Raw genomic sequence first — 26,142 nt, forward strand, 5'->3', positions numbered from 1 at the left:
CAGAAATATTCTCCTTTTCTTCTCCCTAGGAACTTATGGTTTCAAGTTTTACATTTAGATTTACAATTCATCTTGAATCTTTAAAAAAAACTGTATATGAAGTGAGGTAGAGGCCATGGTTTCATTTTTTTCCTTTCTTTTCTTTTCTTTTCTCCCCCCTTCCTCTTAAAAATATCCTGCTTTTCTCACACCATTTGTTAGAATGACTTTTTTCCCCTCATTGAACTGACTTCCTGCCTTGGTCAAAAATTAATTGGCCTTACCTGTGGGACTATATCAGGACTCCGTTCTCTTTCACGTATTTGTCATATATTCTAATGCCATTGTCTTTATTACTATAAATTTAAAGCAAGTCCTAAAATGAAATCGTGTCCTTGAGTTATTTTCTTTCCTGATTGTTTTTGCTAATCTACATCCTTTGTATTTTTAAATAATGTTAAGAATCAGCTTATCAGTTTCTTCAAAGAAACCTTTTTGGATTTTTGTTTTGAGTTGTGTTGAATCTACAGATCAATTTGGTGAAGTTTAACATCTTAACAGTATTGAGTCAACAAGTCTATGAATAGTATGTCTCTTTATTTTCTGAAGTATCATGAATTTTTCTCAGAAATATTTTACAAAATATTTTTAGTGTACAGATCTTACATATCTTTTCTAAATGTACTCCTATTTGTTGCTTTTTGGTGCCATTGTGAATACTATTTTTTAACTTTCTAATTGCTTCTTGTGAGTATATGGAATAGAGTATATAGAAAGTATGAAGAGTATATAAAGAATTTTTTAACATTAAGTCTGATTTTAGCTATAGGTTTTTTAATAGATGTTCTTTGTCAGATTGAGGATAGTCTCACCCTTGTTTTGCTTACAGTTCTCATCATGGATGGATTTCAAATTTTCCTGTGTACACTTTCTGTACCCTTTTGAGATACTCATATGTCTTTTCTCTTTTATTCAGTTGATTGGTGAATTACATTAATTGATTTTCAAATGTTAAACCATGTATTAGTCCATTTTCACACTGCTAATAAAGACATACATCAGACTGGGCAATTTCCAAAGAAAGAGGTTTAATTGGACTCACAGTTCCATGTGGCTGGGGAGGCCTTGCAATCATGGTGGAAGGCAAGGAGGAGCAATCACATCTTACATGGATGGCAGCAGGCAAAAAGAGAGCTTGTGCAAGGCAACTCCCGTTTTTAAAACCATCAGATCTCATTCACTATCACAAGAACAACGCAGGAAAGACCCGCCCCCATAATCCAATCACCTCCCACTGGGTTCCTCCCACAACACGTGGGAAGTGTGGGAGTTAACAATTCAAGATGAGATTTGGGTGGGGACACAGCCAAACCATATCAAATTACCTTCATATTCCTGGGATAAACTGTATTTGATCATGATGCTTTACACCTTTTATATATTGCTGAATTTATTTAATACAGATATTTGGGTCTATGGATATTGGTCTATAGTTTTATTTTCCTTTAATTTATTTGTCAGGTTTCAATATCAAGATTATACTGGCTTTATAAAATGAGTTGAGATTGGCTCATTCTTCCTCTATCTTCTACAAGAGTTTGTGTAAGATTGGTATTATTTCTTCCTTTAGTTTAATAGAATTTACCAGCGAAGCCATCTGGGCTTGCAGTTTGCTTTGTGAAAATGTTTTTTATTATGAATTCAACTTCTGCAATAGTTATGGATCTATTTTTAATTTTGACTTTCTGTTTTTTGTTGTCTCAATTTTGGTTAATTGTGTTTTGCATGGAATTTGTGCATTTCACTTCAACTGTTGAGTTTATTGTATGACATTGCTCATATTGTTCTATTATTATCCTTTTATATTTTTAGAAGCTGTAGTGATGGCATTTTTAAAGCATTTACTATGTGCTTGTCACTGTGCTGCCTGCTTTACATAGATTATTCTATTTTATTCTATTTGGTTCTGTATTAGATACATTAGAAATTCATGCCTACTCAGTGGCTATACAAATCACTACTAGTTTTTATCATCCATTTGGTTGAGGCACATCCCCAGCTTGTAGTCCAAAGCCCTGAAACATCAGGGGTCTCAGGGGCCACACCAATATGCACAGCTTGAAACTAGCTTCCCATTTTTGGCATGTAGCTGACTTGTGGTATGTTAAGAGAGGTTGCCAGATTGCTCCATATCCTTATGCTCTAGGGTAGTATTACAGTTCCTTTAGGTAATACTTTAGGAGATCTTGTCTGAAATAATGTAGTCTTAAGTTCTTTTTCCTTTCCTAGTTTTTTGATCATATGCTCTTTTTAATACATGCTACAGATTCCTGCAGTATTTATGATGTTTGTTAAAAGTATAGATGCATCTGTGAAAATGATAATTCACATTACTGGCAATAGTTACTGAATGGTTGAATGGAGTGGAACACTTGTTCTCTTCCATTATATAAGCTCTCTATATTATGAAAAAGTGGATCATATTATTCTAGTTGTAGTTCTTATCTCTTCTGTTTGATAAAAATCCTAATATTACTTTTCATCAGACTAGAAAGAACTTTATGATCTCTAGAAAGGCTGCAGACAGGGACGTGTATAAAGAGTACAGATTCTCTTTAGTGTCCCCTGAGAAATATTTTTATTGGCAGTAAATAGCAATATTTATTAATTTATTAATAATTAACAATTGCTATTAAAATAGGAATATTATTTTTATTAACAATAAATAGCTTTGAACTTCCCTTATTTGATATTTTATTTAAATTTAAACCTGTTTATTCTTATACTAGGTCAATATTTTTAATGCATTTTAAAAAGTAAAATACCGTATAGAAATTGATATTGGTAGCTGCGAGAGCTGGGGGTAGGCTGTTTTCCTGCCTAGGAGGCAACATCCCTACACTATGTAATGCACTGTATACCATTTCCCAACCCGACAGGCTACTTTAGTTTTGCTGTTAACGTGTTTTATAAATATGATTTGTTCATTACTATATCTGAAATTTTTCTCACCTTGTTCCCAACCTCTGCCACAGTTTGAAATATCCTAATTTTTAGCCCCAGACCTACCCACTTATCTTTCAAGAGCCCAGCTGAAGTAAGTCCTGCATCTTCCTCAAAGCCTTCCTAGACCACCTCAGATTTCCTGGCTCTCCTTGTCTTCTAAGTTTCAGCAGCGTCTGTTGTCTGACCCACAAAATTGGGCATGTGAACATGGGTTGTCCATGTTTTTTATCTCATTGACCCAGCCTTATAAGCTTGCTGAGAAGAGACATCTCTTCTGCTGCCTTTGAGCAACAGCCATGGTGCTGGGTACAAGAAATAATTTTGACTGAAAATGATTTTTCATTTTTTACCCTATTGAAATTTAGGAAGAAATGTTATTGTCAACTAATTTATAGAGCAACTAAACAGTACGATCTCTCTTTTTCAAAGTGCCTGGTCAGTTTTAGAGTGAGCATTGATTCAGAGCGTTCAGATAAGGGCCCAGGTAGCGATGTCCTTGTCCACACCACATCTTTGAAAGTTGTACAGGCCAAAGAAGAGAACAAAACGCCATCAACTGCTGTACAGCCTGTGTTTCAGTAGACTCTGAGGGACACAGCCTTATCACAGAGCATAGAGATTAACACGTAATTCTTTGTAAAGTGAAAGAGAATGCGTTGCTGAGAGTGAAAGGAATGGTTTTACAGTACAGCAAGTGCTGCCATGGACACCCTGGCCATAGAACCACCCACAGAGTAAACAGAGCACAGGATTTCAGAGAGAAAAGAAATTGTGATTTCCCAAAGGAAGAAGTAATAGGATCCTAATGGATGTGGAACCTCTTTTTTGTTATTTTTCTGTTTGTTCTCAGAATAATGCCCACTTGTTATCCTGGATTTTCCCAAGAGTAAAATGAAACTCCAGTCATCGGCATTATCATTGTCATTATAATCTTCCTCCTTCTCCTACTCAAATAATCATTTTTGAAAACACATAGAATGGTGAGATTTTTATGCTGTGTAACATTTGCTCTGGACATCCTTAAGCGAAATCACATGAGAAATGTTACTTCAAGTCCACTAAGTCTGTCATAGGTGAGAATAATTTCTTGGCTGGGGAAATATGTCTTTTTTTAATAGTTCTTCTATTTATACTTATAGGTAAACCTTTAAAATTGTAGGCAAAAAGCATTGACAGAAGCTCTTATTTGGGGAGATTGAGGCATGTGTTAATCTGGAAATAAAGAAAAGTCCTCACATTCAAACCCGGCAGTGAATTTTATGGTGATATTGCAGACTAATTGTCTTATTGTTGTAATGCATTATTTAACCACACGGCCCTGCCTTTCTTACATGCACATACTATTTAATTCCTTGAGCCTGAATTTCCTTGTCTGTAAAATGGAGATAATGTATATGTGACTTGTAATGATGTCGTGAGGATATAAATAATGAGTGAATAATTTAGCAGAGCAACTGGTACTTAATAGGTTCTCAAGTTATTTCAGTCTAACCATAAAAATAATATTGCCACTGGCTTTGAATTCTAATTTTATTTTTTCATATGAAGTGGACAACAGCTTAAAAATTATAAAGGCTTCAAATAGTTTTACCACTCGCAACCAAGACACACTGTATAATCCCACATCAATGGATCTTAGTAGTATAAGGAACTGAATAGCAAGGAAGAAACTGAGTTAGAACTCTGGTCTATTTTAAATGATAAATACTAGCTGCGATGTAAAACCATTTGTGCGTTTCCTCAATAACTCTACTTTGAAAGTGCACACCATTTTTAAAGTAAAAGTACATTTAAGGTTGATAGTAAGAAAAATTTACTACTTGTTCCTGCATCAAGGTTTTAGAGCAAATAATACAATGAAGGTATTATACATATTCGTAGATATATATGATTATAGTTCACACCAGTCTATCACATAAATCAACTTGTAAAACTCTCCTTTCTTGTTTCCAAAGAGAGTACATATGATATGGCATCTACCATGGAAACTAAACCAACTTGGAAAAAGCAATAATGTCCTTAATTCAGTAATTCTTTTTCTTTTAGCTGTGTTTTTCCTCTGGGTAACCCTCTCTGCGCACTGGATTTCTTTCTAAATCTGAATGTCCTCTCTGGCCATATTGAAGAATGTGCTTACTGTACTGTTTCATTAAACTGCTGTGTTATCGGGTAATTGTTTAAACATAATGCCATAGCACTATCAAAAGGAAAGGTGAACTAATGGCATTTGCAAATGTCAGGGATTATCTTAACACTTTTATTATAGTTTATAAAAAGTAGGTTCAGGGCATTTCATGGCAATTATTTCTACAGAAATTGGTTATTTAAATAAATTGCTAATTATCTGAAGATGACAGTATTGAAAATGCTACTAATGAGTTGTTTAATAAGTGTAGCTTGTGGTGGCCACCTACAGGTTGAAAATAGAAAGAACATACATATAGACTAATTATGCCTAGTAAATGCCGTATATTTTTCTCTCTAGTGACAAATTTAAAGACATTTAGCTCTTCATGCCATCTTTTGAGTCTTGGACAGTATAGTGAGTTTCTAAGCTCCTCATAAATTTGGTTTTGGTTCTAAAACAAATTTCACTTTGCTTCTGTAATTGTCTTTGTCCTATTATTCTTGGACATAATTATCTTTAGTTATAGCTAGTATGATTTTATAATTTATCATCTGAACTGGGATACTTTTAGACCAAAGGAAGATAGCTATTGTTACATCACGTAATTACAAATAAATACAGGTATAATAAACTGGGACTCTCTTGGGCAAACTGGGCTATATGGTTACTCTAGTTATACAATTACTAACTATTCTACTTCTAATTTAATTTTTATCCAACAATTAATATAATGTCTATTTTTCTATAATGTTGATTTTTATAGTTTTATCATACCTGGATAATATATCTTTATTAATTATAACAATTTTTATTATTAACTCTTCTTTCTAAAGCTTAATTTATATCCAGACACTTCAAATCAGGAAGCAGCATAGCATTATGGTTAAGAGCATGGTGTTGGGAGTCAGGTAGGCCTGGATTCAAATGCTGGACCCATACTTTCTAACAGAGTGATCTTGAGGATGTGGCATTTATCCCTACTGAATCTCAGTCTTCACATCTATAAAAATAGAGACAGAAATATCTATTTCATAGTAATGTTACCAGCACAATGTATGCAAAAATAAATAGGAAAATATCTGTCAATTAGAAAGCATTCAAAAGAGGAGCATTTATATTTAACATATTTAATCTTAAAAGTTAACTCATACTTGCTTCTTTTCTAAGTTAATCACTGGTATCTGTTGGAAAACTATAGAGCATATAAAATTGCTCTTAAACTACAAAGAAGAAGTTATAGTATCCCCAGATTTTGAATTGGAAGAGAAAAACTAATCCAATATTTCCTGTAGTACAGAGAAGTCTTTCTGTTGCATCTTGCTGTCAAGTAGCCATCAAGATTCAAGGAATAGGGAAGTTCCATTGTAGCTGCTTTCATTGCTGAATTTACAATAAATTAATTATAAAAATAAGAATAATAAAATCAATCATGTATGTTGAATTGTTCGTTCCAATTTGCTACATAGGATAAGCCCTTTTTTTCATGGTTATCCTTCAAATATTTGATGACCATTTATAGGATTTCTTTTAATCACTATATAGATATATATGATATGTGTGTGAGAAAGACAGATCAAGAGAGATCATCCTATTCACTCTGTTGTGTTTGTAGATCTTTTATCTAAAATATTGGACACAGAACCAAACATGTTCTTTGTAATGTACAGAGGATAGAATCACTGTATGTATCACTCATATATAAAAATGTCACATCATATATTCTGATGATGCTTATTCTTGTAAGGTGAATTTTAGGAACATTATAAAAATAGATATTTTTACTACAGAAGTAAATTATAACACCATTTTATCAAAAAGAATCCAACAATAAAAAGTATATATATATAAACTTGAAAGGTCTTCAACCCCTTTACTGCAGGACTCACCCCCTTTCCCAGAGATGATACCTGTGAACAGTATGAAATTCAACATTATATGCACTTACATGCACACATACTAAATGTAATCACATACTTTTTTGCCGACAATGGGACCATACCATATATATTGCTCTGCTACTTGTGATTAACTCTTAACATTATAAATTAGAGCTATTTGCGTGTCAATTTTAAAGGTTTTCTGGAATATCATATCTTGATGAACTATAATTTATTTAATAGAGTAACTACTCATGATCCTTTAGATTGTTTTCTACGGTTTTTCTGTAGAAAGTAATACTTCTAGGAACATTGTTGTATATGTAACTTTGTGTCTAAGCACTAATGGAACAGATTCTTCAAAAAAGACTTAGAAGATATATAGATATATATATATATATATATATATACACACACACACACGTTGCAAATTACACTTAAAAATCTAATAAAGATTTATTCACACAGATACACACATTTACTACCATAGACTCAAGTTATGAATATTCATAATTTTGAAACCAATGAAATAACATATGGGTTACAAAAGGATCCCCGAATGTTATATCTAGGAATGAATATTAACAACCCTTAAAAATTAAGTGTTTATCCGTATGTGTTATAGCTGAATGTTTATTTTTCTGATCAATTTTCTCTGGCTTTGACACTAATATTAGCTTATATACAGTATAAGCTAGGCACTGTGCCAAGTCTTTCCCATGAGTTGTATCATCTAATACATCCAAACTCCCTGGAATATTATTAGTATTAATGTCCTTGTTTTTTAATTAGGGAAAACCAATGTTTTAGGAAGTTGAGGAGCTTGCTCAAAGCTACAATTGTATAAAGCAAACGGTTTGAGACTTACACCTAATTGGTTGGACTTCATCTGTGTTCTCATAGCATCAGTCTGTACTGATACAAGTTTTCTTAGGCAAAAATAATCCAGAGATGGTTTTTTTGGTAATTGCTGCATTGTCACTTCTCAATAATAACTGAAAATGGGAACTTTCATGTCGCAGAGACTTTATTTTTAATCGTATTACATCCTTTTTAAACTACGTGACACTGGATAAGTTATTTATTCAGCTCGAGCTTCTCTTTCTTTATGTACAAAATAGAGAGGACAGCACCTAGCTTCAGAGTTACAAGGGTTAAAGTACACAGTGTACATGAAGCCCCTGCCTCAGTGTCTGCACGTGGAAATCACTCTATGAATGAGTGATCCTACTCATTCCAGTAACAGTAGCTGACACTTTCAGAAAGGAGAATGGCCCTCTTTGGTGAATGTTATTAATTCTCTTGGTAAAAATAAATGCCTGACACATGCTAGGTACTGAGTTATTTAATATGAATCCACTAGGAACATATTGAATGCATTATGAAGCAGAAAAACATAGCTATGAAGATAGGAAGACTTGGAGAAAACATAAAAAATTCAACTAAAATTAAAACATTTTCAGAAGAAAATTTTTAGCTTTTCTGAAAAAACTAAAATAACATCAAATAATCAACTTTATTTTTTCCATTTCTTCTCTTTAAATTACACATCTCTACATATAACCCTAGATCCTTTTAGTACTTCAGTTTCTGATTGAATTATGCGAATATTCTCAGAGGACCCTAATCCATGTGTAAAGATGTTATTTTTAAATAGGTGTGTCCCGTGTATTTATTAGTATATTAACTTCATTAACATTGTACACTTATTTTAGTAAAGCATAAATTTGTTGGTGGTTCATTTATATGTAGTTTATAAAAATCAATCTCTCACCTCCTAAATCCTTGAAATTCTTGATTTACTAATTTTTTTTCTTCTGGATGATGTTAAAACTATTAACAATTAGACAGTCAAGGTTCAATTTCTAATGAATTTGTTATCCACTTAATTCATTATATTTTAATTAATGTAAGCAAATTAAAACTACATTTTCTTTTTGCATACACAGTGAGCACGAATGAGTATTATAACCCAATTTCTGTTTTATTGCCAGCTAGAGCTATTATCAGGGAGTTTATTGTGGACTTAGTTCTAACAATTAATTGTGTAACAGTCGCTGTCCTAGGAGTCAAATGATTAGGGGGAGAAAGACAAACAGAATTAAACTCAATTATTCAAAATTCCAGTTATTTAGCATATGTTCCACACTCTCTTGCTCATTAAAAATTCCCTTTTTCTTCAAGGATTTAGTCATGCGAAGTACATCTCTGCCTCCTTTTCACCAATAAACTTGAGTTCAGATATTGTAATTAAAATCCATGGACATTTTGCTTCTCAAAAAAAAAAATTCTTAAATATATTGATGTCAGCCTTTTGAGGCTTTTTTTCCTTTGGGGTCAAAGTAATCTTCATCAACATTATGACACTGCTAAATGACAGCTGTTAGGAAAAGAGAAAAAGGAGGGGACATGTATGGTCCTCTTAAGGTTTCAGAGGATAAAGTTCTGTCATCATAGGCATCATGCTTTTGTCTCCAATTTAAAACTTGGTTTTAATTGCATCACTAAACACACAAGAACACAGAAGGCAATGTTAAAGTAAACTACATAAATGCTCCCTCTGAAATCAATTGTCCTTGAGGGCAGTACAATTTATAACAGCAAACACTTCTACAATTTTTATTATGTCCTCGCCTTTTATATATATTATGTAATTTATTCTTCAAAACAGCTCTATGAAGATGTTATTACAATTTTTATTATTTTATAGATGACAAAATTGAGATTCGGTGGGATTTAAAATTTTCACAAAGTCACACAGCTTATAAATGGAACTAAGATTTGAACCTCAACAGTTGGCCCAGTTGTCTCTCTGATGTTGGTAACTAGTTCATCCTCAAATTGCCTTCTTGATAGAATTCATATTAATAGTATTTATAAAATGTATAATGTTCTAACAAATGTGAATTGTTTCTAGTGGAATACTGGTAGAGAATGAATAACTGGATTCAAATTATTAACTTGAAATAACCTACTACAATGATAAGACCTGGTGTTTTGTGAGTCAAGCGTAGATATATAGTTAGGACACAAACTGATGAACCAGGAAAAAAAAAAGCCATAGGTGCTTTAAAAATATTTTGTGGATAGACAGATGAATGGATAAATGAAGACTGAGTAAGGAACCTGATTGTCATAATACATTAATACACATATATCAATATATAATGTTATAGCCAATGATAGCATTTCTGAAATTGTATTTAAAATGATATCTGACAAACGAGAGTTCATTTTCTTAAGAAAAATACTTTTCATCAAAATCAGATTGATTAACTTAATTCAAAATCTCTGGCTTACTAAAATGTTTTTCTGAAACATGAATCAATTCAAAAATGTTCTGTGTAGTTTATCTAAGACAATATATGAATTCAACCCACTGATTTGTATTTTAAATTATGACTACATGGAGGGCCTAGAATGATTATTGACCAAAAGTTACAGTTCAGTCTAGTCCACCACAAGAGCCACATAATGCAAAGCAAAGTTCTTGGTAGCAATGTTGCAACTCATAAGTCCAGTTCATTTTTCGTTTGTTTGTTCGAATCTGCAGCTTGTTTCAAAACGTGGGAACTCAGAATGGCTTGATTTTTATTGGAGGATTCCACACAGTTGAAGCAGAATGGCTTGATGTAACTGAATTCCCCATTAGGTTCATCTGGCCACCCCATGTAGATGAGGGCTTAATTTAAATTGCATGTTACCTGTTAGTTCAATTAAGTGTATAGGATTTCAATTTCTTGATTTAAACCTTGTTGTTTCCTTAAGGATAGAGCCCGCATACACATTCTTTGAACTTCTCACACTGGCTTCTTCCTCCCTAGTCTTTGGTCTAAAATCATTAATCACTGTAGCAGTGACAAAATTTTAAAAGACCTTTATCTCGATAATTGTAATTCAGGAAGTCTTTATGATTTTAATTGGCATATGTACAATTTTGTATGGCATTGATATATGTATTTTCTTTAAACCAACAGTTTTATTTTTATCTTGAACCTATTATTACTTCATTTCTGTCATTTTAAAACTAAAAATAAATTCTATATAGCAATTTAGAAAGATCTTTTTATATACCTTCATTTTCCTTCTAGAAACCGTTCTTAGTGGATGAAGTCATTCTTAAGAACTATTCCCCATAAAAATGCTGAGAACAGGTAGATTATATTTTGTGTTAAATCAGTTGAGTTATAAAAAAATCAAACTGGGTTTATAATGGAAATAAAAACTGAATTTACTGTAGTCCAGCAACAGAGAGATCATTTCTTCATTTTTTGGATCTCATTTCCTCAGAGAACATAGTTACTCTTAACTTGAAAAAATACTCTTATTTTTTGAAAAGATTTTCTGTTCATTAGGTACATTATAAAAGCGTTAGAAAGGAAGAAAAGCATAAATTGGAAAATGTCTTATTGACCTAATTGAACATCTTCAAATGCCAATAAGAATTTGCTGATTTTTTTAACACCTGTGTAATAATGTTGCCCTTTAAGTGTCACTGGTTAATTTTTCAAAGCTGTGTTGCCATTTTATGTCCATTAATATCAATAGAATATGTGGCCAAATCCCTGTATACCACTTTGAAATTTTACCCCTTACTGTTAATGATAGTCTTCTGACAGTGGAGGTAGAAATAAATTATTTATCTACTTAGCTCAAATTTACTCTCTTGGGTCAACTAAATAAGGGGGAAAAAAACCAATATTTCTTTATTACTTCAAAGTAGTGTGTATGTAAAGAAGCCATTGGGTTAGTATGTATTGACTATGCCAGTTATATTATGCAGAGATAGCTGTGTGTCTATCAAAAAGTTTGTTACAGCTTTCCTTAAAAAATGCTTTCCTTTAACTTTTGTTATGTAGATTTATTTTAGTATAACTGAAGATATGTGTATATATATATGTGTGTTTTTGTATTCTCACTATAAATTCTGTCCACTATTAGCCTTTTTATGGTTAAAACATAAAAACTGTGAGGAATCACTGATAAATAATATAGAAGTAGAATCTTAATGTCCAGTTTCTAATTTGCCCAACTTAATACTTTGTATTCAAAATGTCTATTTTGAATTTTGAAGTGTCAGCATTGAATATTCCTAACTAAGGAATACTATAGTAATATGTAGAGGAAGCTGTTTGAGGTGTGGGAGCCACAAGTAGACATTTCCACAAACATTTTTGTGTTGAGTACAAAAGCATTAGTCATGCAAATGTTCAATTTTATCTGAAACAGATATGAACAGGATAAAAAGAAAGCCACCGATTTTTTTTTTTTTTTGAGACAGAATCTTGCTCTTGTTGCCCAGGCTGGAGGGCAATGGCGCGATCTCGGCTCACTGCAGCCTCCACCTCCCGGGTTCCAGCAATTCTCCTGCCTCAGCCTCCTGGGTAGCTGGGATTACAGGCGCCCGCCACCAAGTCCAGATAATTTTTGTATTTGTTTGTAGAGACGGGGTTTTACCATGTTGGCCAGGCTGGTCTCAAACTGTTGGCCAGGCTGGTCTCAAACTCCTGACCTCAGGTGATCCATCTGCCTTGGCCTCCCAAAGTGCTAGGATTATAGGCATGAGCCACCACTGCCAGCCTCTGTTTTAGACTTTATTTTTTAGAGCAGTTTAGGTTCACAGCAAAATTGAGAGGAAGATACAGAGATACTCAATATATCCACTGCTCCAACACATGCATGACCTCCCTCATTATCAACATTCCCCACTAGAGTGACACATTTGTTGTAATCCATGAACGTGCATTGACACCTATAGCCTAACCACCCAAAGTCCGAACTTTATAATAGGTTTCACACTTGGTGTTGGGCATTCTACGAGTGTAACAGATACATTCTCTAAGTGTGTTTTGTGTGTGTGTGTGTGTGTGTGTAAATGTATAACAACATGCATCCACCATTATAGTATATATAGTATTTTCACTGTCCTAAAAATCCTCTTTGCTCTGCCTATTTATCCCTCCCGTTCACTCCTTACTATCACTGATATTGTCACTGTCTCCACAGTTTTTCCTTTTCCAGAATGTCATATAGTTGGAATCATATGCTATCTAGCCTTTTCAAATTGAAAGCCCTTTAACTTTTTGTTTCTTTTCTTATTTAATTATTTTATTTTATTTTTTAATTTAATTTAATTTTAAGTTCTGGCCATTTTTTAAAGGAAGGATGTGTGTGCTACCTCAGAGTAAGCATTCCAGTAAATACATATTGATATTGCTGGTGACTAGTGGTGGTGGAGGTGATGACAAAGAACTCACCACGTGAGGCTGAACCAGTTATTTGTTTATGTTGTTTGTGAAGCCCTGGTTTAAGGCAATGTCAAATTCTTGCATAAGTTGAACTGTCTTTAGTTCAGAAAATGCTTAAAGGACCCCTGACTTATAAGGGAACACCAGGAATATCAAATTATATTCCTTTATTATGAAAGCATTAATGTACTCTGGGATGTTTAACATTTGAGAATTCAAAGTAGCTTTAGTACAATATACTCATTTTTAAAATAGCCCCAAAGTATTCTTTCTATCCATACAATTTTTGTTACTATTAGGGAATAATATACTGGTAATGTCTGGCTAATTAAATATTCAAAAATTAAATGCATACACTCTAATTACTGGATTCTAGTAAATTCTCTTTAACTTGATTAAAACTTTCTAATATGTGAAAAATAGGATTAGACTCCCTATTTTTTTTCAAATTGTGGGAAGTACATATAAAAAGCAACATGGAATCTGTAAGTTCATCAGCACGTTGCCTTTTTTTACAGAGTCTATGTTCACAACATCTGCTTTGTACTCTAAAGAAACATAACATAGCTGTATGTCTACTGATGTACTATATGGGATTGTTTTTCTTTTCAAAATCTGCTGTTCCTTTTTGTTTGTTTGTTTGTTTGTTTTTGAGACAGAGTCTCACTCTGTCACCCAGGCTGGAGTGCAGTGGTGTGATCTGGGCTCACTGCAACCTCCGCCTCGTGGATTCAAGCAGTTCTCCTGCCTCAGCCTCCCAAGTAGCTGGGATTACAGGCGCCTGCCACCACGCCTGGCTAATGTTTATTTTTGTATTTTTAGTAGCCATGGGATTTCACCATGTTGGCCAGGCTGGTCTCAAACTCCTGACCTCAGGTGATCCACCCACCTCGGCCTCCCAAAGTGCTAGGATTACAGGCATGAGCCACTGATGCTCAAATATTCTATGCAATCTTTTACACATTACTGTATATCAAATTGTAATATGCATGTAATATGTGTGCATAGAGAATTCTGTGTTTGCTATACCTACTTGTATAACATGTCTAAATTCAATATTGATATCAAAGTCCTTAAAATAAATAAACATCCATTAACAAATTAACATGCTTTACAACATAACATTTATACACTACATATGTATATACATCTTAAACAGAGATAAAGTAATTTGAAATTTGTCCAGTGACACTGTCATCACATCATAGTAATAGAAGTAATATAAGACAGTATGCTCAAGTGGTCAGTGTGCTAACCATTGATTATTCTGATTTTGTGTAGGGACAGCAATCAGACCTATTGCTTTGAGAGCTGTGACCTCCATTGCTCGTGCTCTGCCTGGATTTCCCATTTTGGCTACTGGTGGAATTGACTCTGCTGAAAGTGGTCTTCAGTTTCTCCATAGTGGTGCTTCGGTCCTCCAGGTAGTCATTGTGTTTGTCTGTCCCTTTTAAAAATCTCCATCTCACAAATGCAATGTAAGTTATGTGACAAAAAAAAAACAGATTCGTTTTTGGGCCTCTTGAAAAGGAGGCCATTTGGGATCAAAATGGCAGCAGGTATTAAGTTCCTCTGACAAGTTATGAAGAGACCTGAGGTTTATTTCCTGTCCTGTTGAGGGCTTACGAACCCACTGTCTTTTCTTAATACATTTATTCACCCATGTGATCCTGAAATAAATTAGATCAGGTACCAAAATGAGTACTTGTCCTCCTGGAAAAACAATACATGAGGAAATCTGAGTAAAAGTAAAATCTCAATTGAAAAACAAAATGAAATCAAGGGTATGAAAATCTATGTCATTACCAAATTTGATCCTGAGATTCCTGGCAGCCAAAGAAATAAATTATTGGCTTTATAACTTTTAAAATATTAAAATAAATTGATTGTTCAGCTTCTTGTGGTACAAAGCTGAGGGAACTTCTTTCTTCCCTTGTCCTCTTAAAGGGATGCTGTGAGATGTAGTGAATTGTACTCTTAATATTACCCCTAAAATAATAAAAATTAGGACATTAAAAAGTATTCATATACTTTTTAAAAATAATGTTGCTCAACATGGGCTTAGTACTGTCAGCACATTTTAGCATAAGAATTTCTCATTCAGGTTTTGTAGTCTGAATTTACCTAGGGACCAAGCTTTTTATATGACTAGACTGAACTGTGAACTCTCTGGTAATACTCCATTAATAATGACTTCTCACTACTTAGCATTGATGGTAATTGGAAAGCAGAAAGTTTGGCATCACATATTCTCTGGCAAAAGGGTAGAGTGTAAATAGTTCATGTTGCTAACTTGACAATCAGAATTAACATTGTTCTATGAAATACCTACAATCTATGGTGGAAATAATATGTATTAGAAAGCTAATGGAGGCAGACTTCTGCTTCCAAGAAGATGGAATAGATTTACTTTTCTCTGTGCCTCCCACTGTATACAGCTAAAAACCCTTATATATAAAACTGATGATATAAGAAGACTGAAAGGTGAAGAGAAGGCAGATTGGCTAGGGATCTCAAGACCCGAGAAACAACACAGTGGTGAGTTTCCTGGGATTTTTTTCCTCACATATCTCATCTCACACTTGGAGCCAAAGAAGCTCAACAACCCAGAAACAACAATAGGCACAGATGAAAAGCCTGCTCTCTCTAGCCAAAGAACCAGGAAAGGGGCAGCCCTGCAAGAGAGAGAACTTTTAGACATAACTTCCCTGCTCCACCCAACACCACAGATAAATATTCCATCCCTACACCCATCCATGCAAGCAAAGGACAAGTAGGGATCTTAGACGTCCACCCTCACCAAGCAGTCTCACATCCCCACTGGGCAAAAATGAGCCCTCACCCCCATCCCATATCAGAAGCCTGGACTTCTACCCTCACCTGAGAGTAATGAGGTGTCCGTCCTCCCCCCTTCTGCAGTAGTAGTAGAGGAGGTCTAGCGCAGAGTCAGGACCTTCATCATCACCGTGTGGTAATAAGGCCACTCTCCTTTCCTCCTTTTTATGGTGTCAGTGAAGGCCAAGTAGGGAGCAGCAACAAGGCATGCCTGCATCTCTTAGCCAGGGATGTGTCAGTGCAGGCTTACTGGAGAGCCAGAATTCTCACCTCCTCTCAGCAGTAACCAGGAGCCATGCCCCTCGGGTGTCCAAGAAAGCCAAGTAAGATACCTGGGCTTCTATCTGGCATTAAGGAGGTGGCATTCTCCACTTCCCCTGCCAGACTGACACCAAGGAAAGCTAGCAGAAACAAAGTTTAAATAAAATCAGGAATCTCTTAATATTATACCAAAATTGTCAAGATTTCAATTAAAAATTACTCATGATACCAAGACCCAGGAAAACCTCAGGCTGGATCATAAAAAAGAATTGATAGATGCCCACATTAACATGACAGATATACTATAATTATCTGGCAGATATTTTAAGCCTCCATTATAAAATTGCATTAACAAGCAACTACAAGCATGATTGAAACAAATGAAACAACAGAAAGTCTCATCAAAGAAATAGAAGATATAAAGATGAAAATTTTGGACTTAAAAATGCAATCACTTAAATATAAAACTCAACTGATGTGCTCAATAGTAAAATAAGAGAACAGAAAAATCAGTGAACTAGAAGATAGAGCGATAGAAATTGGCCAATATGAAAAACAGAGAGAAAAAAAAAGACTGAAGAAAAGAATGAAAACAGCCCTCAGGGAACTGTGGGACTATAACAAAAGATGTAACACTAATGTCCTCAGAGTCCCAGAGGAGAGGTGAAAAAGGCAGGAATGGAAAAAAAATAATGGCTGAAATTATTCCAGTTTTTGCAAAAGACATAAACCTGTAGATTCAAGAGGTCAAGGTAAACTTCCAAAGAGGGCAGCTTCAAAGAAATCCATACCAAAATCCATCATATTCAAATTTCTGAAAACTGAAGAAAAAGATAAAACCTCAATAACAGCAAGAGGAAGATGACACCTTACTTACTGGGGACAAACAATTCTAATAACAGTGGATTTCTCATCACAAGCCATGGAGTCTGGAAGGAAGTGGGACATTTTTCAAATGCTAAAACAAAAACTGTCAGCTTAAAATCCTGTATCCTTCAGAAATGAGCCAGAAATCAAGACATTCTCGGCTGAAGAAAAACTAAGAGAATGTATTGCCAGGAATCCTTAACCAAAAGAATGGCTAAAGAAAGCTTTTTCAGAAGAAAGAAAATGATAAAAGAAGGCACCTTAGGATATCAAGAAGAAAGGAAGAATATGGAGCAGTGTCTTCAAAAAGAATCTGGAAGATAACAGTATCCAGGCTTGAGTATCACCTGAATTTATTTTCATCCACATGTAGAAATACCTGGGCTGAAGGATACAATGGAGTTATGAGTGGGTTTCAGAAGAGACTCTTGCTCATTGTCAGATGTGACCATGGGCAAGTCACACATGGAAGTAAAGATTATTGACTGTCTACCATGTGCTGGTAGTAATTGCTGCTACATATAGTATTTCCACAACCTACTTGAGAGTGAAATTTTTAAATATTTTTTTTTATTGACATCAACTAAGGCTTGGAGGATAAAAGTGGTTGATATGGCTTGGCTCTGTGTGAGATTACAATTCAAATCTCACCTTGAATTGTAATAATCCCCATATGTTGTGGGAGGGACCTGGTGGGAGGTAGTTGAATCATGGGGGCAGGTCTTTCCTGTGCTTTCCTGACAGTGAGTAAGTCTCACTAGATCTGGTGGTTTTATAAAGGGGAGTTCCCCTGCACATGCTCTCTTGCCTGCCACCATGTAAGACGAGACTTTGCTCACCATTTGCCTTCCACATGATTGTGAGGCTTCCCCAGCCATGTGGAACTGTGAGTCAATTAGACCTCTTTCCTTTATAAATTACCCAGTCTTAGGTGTGTCTTTAATAGCAGTCACATGACTAGCAATGGAGCCAGAATTCCCATCTAGAGTTTCACAGCCACAAAGCAAATACTCTTCCAACTGGGCATATTGCCTGTCTTCCATCACAGGACCTGTAAGACGGGAATATTAGTAATACGCAAGTCTTCCATGCCCACTCAAAGCTTATATGTTCAGGCTATATATATAGCTTACCTCTTAGAGTCAAGATTCTATGAAGAGAAGAAAAGTGAAATCATAGAAAACTAAACGAGAGTTATGTGTCCTGGGTGTAGATGTGTGCTCAGGGTGCAGATCCTAGTATGTAAATATACATAGAGTACTATGTGTCCTCATAGAAATGAATGGTGAAATAATTATTCAAATGTCAGTTTCTACTTAGGCTCCTCTTAGATGGAAAATCAGAAACTCACTGACTATGCACATGAAGCCTATTGTATTCTGGACATGAAAGGACCCTGGAACTGGAACTGCAAGAACCAGTGGGACAGTCCTGGGGCAAGACCTTTGCCATCTCTCTCTTGTGAGCCATGTGATTTCTTCTTCAGAAGAAACTAAATTTCTGTCCACTCTTGTTCTCTCCATGGCTTACTCTTGCCGCCTCTGAACTTCTATCACATGGCTGTCATGACCCTTAGACCCACGCCACATTGCAGCCTTTTAGCTCTCATTTCTCCATGAAATGCCCCACTAGCTTACTGTCTATTGGCTTGGATTTCTTTTTTTAAACTTTTATTTTAAGTTCAGGGTACGTGTGCAGGTTTGCTACATAGGTAAACTTGTTTCATGTGGTTTGTTATAGAGATTATTTTATCACCCAAGTATTAAGCCTAGTACTCATTATTTTTCTTGATCCTCTCCCTCCTCCCATCCTTCACCCTCTCATAGGCCCCAGTGTGTGTCATTCCCCTCTATGTGTTCATGTGTTCTCATAATTTAGCTTCCACTTCTAAGTGAGAACATGCAGTATTTGGTTGTCCGTTCCTGTATTACCTTGCTAAGGATAATGGCCTCCACCTCCCTCCAGGTCCCTGCAAATGACATGATCTCATCCTTTTTATGGCTGAATAGTATTCCATGGTGTACATGTACCACATTTTCTTTATCCAGTCTATCATTGATGGGCATTTAGGTTGATTCCATGTCTTTGCTATTGTGAATAGTGCTGCAATGAACATACATATGCATGTGTCCTTATAATGGGATGATTTATATTCCTTTGTATACAGCTCAGACTGCTAAGAGAGGAAATCTGTTTGCCTAAATTTATCTTTTTATGCCAGGCCCCATCATAAGCCATTGGTTACCCCATGTATTGACTGCTTGGTGTGTAACAGAAATGTAGTAAATTTTGGTTGAATGAGTTTGTTAAATGAATGTGCTTGGTTATGGGTTTTTTGTTTTGTTTTGTTTTTACCAGAATTGTGAAGAGGGGATACAAGGATTCACATGGTATAAAAGAAATCATTATCTCTTTAGCTCTAGCTGGGAATAGCCCAGAGACTTTCCGGCTATTAAAGTATTGGTTCCCAAATGATTTTGTTAAAAATGTAAAGTTTCACACATAGGTTTTTACTTCAGAAATGAAGAGGAAATCAATACAATTTCAGCTAAAAAATACCTAAGAGAATTTATTGCCCAGAGAGCTAGCAATCTAATCTGTAGAAATTTAAAGATTATTTATCAGCTCTGCCATTAGCTTGAGTCAGATTTTTAACTCAGCCAGAACATGTTTTTTTTAACCAATATTAGGTAAAGTATGAATTAAAATCAGTATTAAGATATATATATATATACATATATATATATATATATATATATATATATATATATACTTAGGATGGTCATAAGGTGGGAAATATTTGAATTTATAATTTTAGTTTGGTAGTTCAGTGGAGGGTAGAGAATATATATTTCCATCTTTCTTCCATTCTAACTGAATTTCACTTCATTCCACTCCCTAATCTTGGGTTAACCTAACCTTTCATTCAGTATACTTTTAAGCTGTTGAATATTATTAGAGAAATTAATGTAACTCTGCAATTGGGCTTACTCCAAATACATAGTGTTTAATGTCTGCTGGGGCTTGGGTACCAGTCAGTATTTCTTTATTTTATTTTATTTTTTTTTATTTTTTTCTTTTTTTTTTTTATTATACTTTAAGTTTTAGGGTACATGTGCACATTGTGCAGGTTAGTTACATATGTATACATGTGCCATGCTGGTGCGCTGCACCCACTAACTCGTCATCTAGCATTAGGTATATCTCCCAATGCTATCCCTCCCCCCTCCCCCCTCCCCACCACAGTCCCCAGAGTATGATATTCCCCTTCCTGTGTCCATGTGATCTCATTGTTCAATTCCCACCTATGAGTGAGAATATGCGGTGTTTGGTTTTTTGTTCTTGCGATAGTTTACTGAGAATGATGGTTTCCAATTTCATCCATGTCCCTACAAAGGATATGAACTCATTACCTACAACTATCTGATCTTTGACAAACCTGAGAAAAACAAGCAATGGGGAAAGGATTCCCTATTTAATAAATGGTGCTGGGAAAACTGGCTAGCCATATGTAGAAAGCTGAAACTGGATCCCTTCCTTACACCTTATACAAAAATCAATTCAAGATGGATTAAAGATTTAAACGTTAGACCTAAAACCATAAAAACCCTAGAAGAAAACCTAGGCATTATCATTCAGGACATAGGCGTGGGCAAGGACTTCATGTCCAAAACACCAAAAGCAATGGCAACAAAAGCCAAAATTGACAAATGGGATCTAATTAAACTAAAGAGCTTCTGCACAGCAAAAGAAACTACCATCAGAGTGAATAGGCAACCTACAACATGGGAGAAAATTTTCGCAGTATTTCTTTTTATTCATCTTTTTTTTTTTTTTACTTCCCATCAAATTCTTTTTTTTTTCTTTTTTTTTCTTTTTTTTTTTGAGAAGGAGTCTCGCCCTGTTGCCCAGGCTGGAGTGCAGTGGCGCAATCTCAGCTCACAGCAAGCTCCGCCTCCCGGGTTCACACCATTCTCCTGCCTCAGCCTCCCAAGTAGCTGGGACCACAGGTGCCCGCCACCATGCCCGGCTAATTTTTGTGTGTGTGTATTTTTAGTAGAGACAGGGTTTCACCATGTTAGCCAGAATGGTCTCGATCTCCTGACCTCGTGATCTGCCCACCTCGGCCTCCCAAAGTGCTGGGATTACAGGCATGAGCCACCGCGCCCAGCCTGAAATTCTTCCTTGCAGTTAGTTCGAATCTTTTTCATACAGCTCAAAGCCCTTAGCCTCTCGATCATCATCCTCCCATTTCTCTCATATCATCCTTTCATTGCCTCTCATTGCCCAAACGAATTCTCTTCTCTGGTTTTACAATATTTATTAAATCCACCTTTCTAATGATTTCTATTCACAAGTGAAATGTGTACCAACAAAATGAATTATTTATAGCAGGTATGACCAGACAAATGAAATTGATTTAAATATCTAGGTTATGGTGCTGATACACTAGAGTATAGAAATAGAAGTCCTGTAATGGGTGTAGAAATAGTAATATAAATAAATATTTTGATTCTGATTTTTCTCATACACTATTCATCATGTGTATAGACTATGTTGATAAGTGAGTGCCCTACTAAAATTAAGATTTACACTCAAATTAGTAATTTCAAAATCTTATGTAATTAAGTGAGTTCACTGCTAAAATAAAGATTTACACTCAAATTAGTAATTTCAAAATCTGTTCCAAATGAATCTATGTTTGTAAATTAAGCCATATGACTGACATTAAGAAGAGTAATGACATTTCAAGAATGGAAAGCTAATTTTTTTCATAAGTTGTATAAGTGTGATAGCGCATACCTTCTTTATTGCTTTATATGCATCACAGAGAATAATTCATTCATTCATTTTTTAATAAATATGTATTGAGACCCTACTATATATTCTTAGCATTGTTGTAGAAATTTGGAGTATTTCTGTGAATTAAAAAAAAAACAACTAAAGTCTGTTACCTTATTGGGCTTACATTCTTGTGAGCAGAGACAGAAAAATATACAATAAATGTTAAATGTAAGTGTATTATATTTAACATAAGATAAGTGCTGTGGGAAAAAAACAGACTTCATTGTAAAGATAATATTTTTATTAAAATATGATGGTTGTAAATCCTAGAAAATTTTAATTGAAGAAAAAACCTAGGTTACAGCATCATTTGCTTAAATTTTTGCTAATTGAGGAATTAAATGTAAGTTCACAAAATATTGTATATCACCTTACAGTTTATTTTTATTTATTTATTTTCGTATGTATAATCAAACTGAACCTTATTATCACTTGACATACCAAAATACATTTTGCATCTCAACATACTTCGGTATATAGTGCTACCTTCAGTGGTCACATATTATCCCATATTATAAATGCACTGAAATTTATCTATAAAATCCATTATATGGGTTCTTCTTCACTACTAGTTTAAGCAGTGCTGAGAAAACCAAATTGCATTTATCTCTAATTATTTTATAATATATTTTAGTATGATGTAATTGATCAGGAAAGGGCATATACTTTTTTTAAACTTCTTAAAATTTTTGTGGGTACATAGTAGTTGTACATATTTATAGGTTACGTGAGATATTTTAATATAAGCATGCAATGCATAGTAATCACATCAGCTAAATAGGGTCCACCTCACAGTTGATAAACTGAAATGTCTCTTAGGATTTCAGATTACATTTTATTGGGCAATTATTGCTTGCTTTCTTTCTTTCTTTCTTTTTTTTTTTTTTTTTTTTTGAGATAGAGTCTCACTCTGTTGCCAGGCTGGAGTGCAGTGGCAGTGGCACGATCTCGGCTCACTGCAATCTCCACCTCCCAGATTCAAGCCATTTTCCTGCCTCAGCCTCCCGAGTAGAGCTGGGATTACAAGTGCGTGCCACCACACCCAGCTAATTTTTGTATTTTTTGTAGAGACGGGGTTTCAACATGTTGGCCAGGATGGTCTCGATCTTCTGACCTTGTGATCCACCCACTCAGCCTCCCAAAAGACTGGGATTAAAGGAGTGAGCCACCATGCCCAGCCCAATTATTGCTTTTCATAGCAAAATTTGCTTCAAAATTTTTGAGCGAATTTTCTTGGAATGTATCATTTCTCCGTGGCACTGTTTATTTCTATGATCTTATTCTGTAACATGCTTTGACAAGATGTCAACATTTCAATGGTAAATCATCCAATCATCTTACCTTAAAAAACGCTTCAGTGATTTTTTTTATGAAAAATGCCAGTGGAATGTTTGTAGGGATTCTATTGAATATTTAGATTGCTTTGGATAGTATGGATATTTTAACACTATTGATTCTTCCAGTCCTTGAACATAGGGTATCTTATCACTTACTTGTGCTTTCTTCAATTTCTTTAATTCATGTTTTATAATTTTCAGTATACAGGTCTTTCACCTCCTTGGTTAAATTTATTGCTAAGTGTTTATTTTTATGCTACTGTAAGTGAGATTAATTCTTTGATTTCTTTTTTGGATAATTTTTTGTTAATTTATAGAAACATCACTAATTTTTGCATGTGAATTTTGTATCCTGCAGCTTTATTGAATACATTTATTCTAACTGTTCTGTTTTTTGGTGGAGGCTTTAGAGTTTCCCACATATAATATGGTATCTACAGAGTCTATTTAACTTTTTCTTTCTGATTTGGGTGCTTTTATTTCTTTTTCTTCCTAATTAATCTGGCTAGGACTTCCAGTATTATGTGGAGTAAAAATGAGGAGAGTGGGCATCCTTGTCTTGTTCTTAATATTAGAAGAAAAGCTTTCAACTTTTCACTATTGACTGTGATGTTAGCTGCATGCTTGTGATATATGGCCTTTACTGTACTGAAGTACATTCCCTGTATATCTAATTTTTTGAGAGTTTTTATTAAGAAAGATGTTCAATTTTGTCGGATGCTTTTTCTGCATCTATTAAGATTATCGTATGGTTTTTGTGATTCATTCTGTTAATGTGTTGTTATATTTGTTGGTTTGCATAGGTTTAATCATTCTCACATCTCTAAGATGACTGCTATTTGATCATGGTGAATGATTCTTTTAATGTGCTGTTGAATTCAGTTTGTTATTACTTTGGTGAAGATTTTTGCACCCATGTTTATCAGAGATACGGCCTATACTTTTTTTCCTATAGTACCCTTTTCTGGGTTTGGCTTCAGCGTAATACTGGGCTCAGCTGAAACTCAAACTCAAAATGAATTAAAGACTTAAACATAAGACCTGAAATCATAAAACTCCTGGAAGAAAATACAGGGGAAAAGCTCCTAGACATTGGCCTTGGCTATGATTGTTTGAATAGGACATCAAAGGACATGCAACAAAAGAAAAATAAACAAGTAGGACTACATCAAACTGAAAACTTCTATACAAAAAAGGAAGCAATCAACAAGATGAAAAGACTTCCTATGGATTTGGAAAAATATTTTCAAACCATATGTCTTTTAAGGGGTTAATATTTAAAATATATAAGGAGCTCTCACAATTCAAAAGCAAAAAAAAAAAAAAAACAAATAACCTGATTTCAAAATTTTTTACTCAGGATCTTTGAAGAAAAAAAAGGTGAAATCATAGAAAAATGAATGAGAGTTATGTGTCCTGAGTGTAGACGTTAATATTCTTTGAGCAAAGAACCTGAGTAAATATCTTTGAGTAAAGAACCTGAGTAAATAATGGACCAAAGGAGACATAAATGGCACAGATATTTGAATAGATGCTCAACATCACTGATCTTCAGGAAAATGCAAATCAAAACTACAATGAGATATTATCTTACACCTGTTAGAATAACTATTATCAAACAAGATAAAAATAGCAAGTGTTGATGAGGGTGTAAAGAAAGGACAACTTTTGTTCATTGTTGGGGAAAATGTAAATTGGTGCAGCCATTATGGAAAACAATATGGAGGTTCCTCAAAAAATTAAAAACAGAACTACGATGTGACCTAGCGATCCTTCTTCTGGGTAAATCCCCAAAGGAAATGAAATCAGCACTACAGATAGATAGATAGATAGATAGATAGATAGATAGATAGATAGATAGATAGACAGATAGACAGATAGATAGATCTGTACTCCCATATTCTGTGCAGTATTATTCACAATAGCCAAGATATGGAAGCAACCTTAAGTGTCTATCAATAGATGAATGGATAAAGAAATTGCAGCATATATACACAATGGAGTTTTGTTCAGCTGTAAAAAAGATCCTGCCATTTGTGTCAAAATAAGTGAACCTAGAGAATACTATGCCAAATGAAATAAGCCAAACACAGAAAGGAAAATGTTGTATGATCTCTTATATGTGGAATCTAAAAAAAAAAAAAGTTGACTACTTAGAGAGTAGAACTGTAGTTATCATATGTGGGTGCATGAAGTAGGAAGGTTACAAAGAGATGCAGTTCAAGGATACAAAATTGCAGTCATGTCAGATGAGTAAGTCTGGAGATCTAAAGCACAGCACAAGTAATCTAGTTAATAATATTGTGTTTTATACTAGATATTTGCTAAGAGAGTAGATTTTAGACACTCTTACCACCAGAAAAAAATGTTACTGTGTAAAATGAGAGATGTGTTAATTGGCTTGACTGTAGTGATCATTTGAGTGTGTATATGTATAACAAAACATCATGCAGTACACTTAAATCTGTATAATTTTAAAATGGATAAAATGCTTCAATGAATCCTGAATATAAAAACTAAGGAATTAGCTAGAGAGTAATCTGGGTACTCCAGATCATTTTCCTAGTACAACTTTGGAGTGAAAATAACTATTACAACAGAACCAGATGTAACACCGTGGCCTAGAAATGAGATTCAAAACCGATTACAGGCTTGCCTTCCGGGTAAATGCTCTTAGAAGTTCTTCAGTCAACCCAACTGACTTCTAATTTATTTAAGTGAACTTCAGTGTCTTTGAAATCCCTGATTTTTTAATCTTA

General features: G+C 34.6%; 1 protein-coding gene across 9 annotated transcripts in view; it reads left to right on the plus strand.

The window, feature by feature from the left end:
- The window catches only part of DPYD (dihydropyrimidine dehydrogenase), an 841,255-nt gene that overhangs the window by 668,574 nt on the left and 146,539 nt on the right, over nucleotides 1-26,142 (plus strand). For all 9 annotated transcript variants that reach the window (XM_513583.8, XM_009425982.5, XM_016922998.3 and 6 more), the window contains one exon: nucleotides 14,520-14,662. In XM_513583.8, the coding sequence (XP_513583.3) occupies nucleotides 14,520-14,662 (143 nt within the window). The remainder of the gene's footprint in view (nucleotides 1-14,519; nucleotides 14,663-26,142) is intronic.

This window comes from Pan troglodytes, chromosome 1 (assembly GCF_028858775.2).
Source record: "Pan troglodytes isolate AG18354 chromosome 1, NHGRI_mPanTro3-v2.0_pri, whole genome shotgun sequence".
Classification (NCBI taxonomy): Eukaryota; Metazoa; Chordata; class Mammalia; order Primates; family Hominidae; genus Pan; species Pan troglodytes.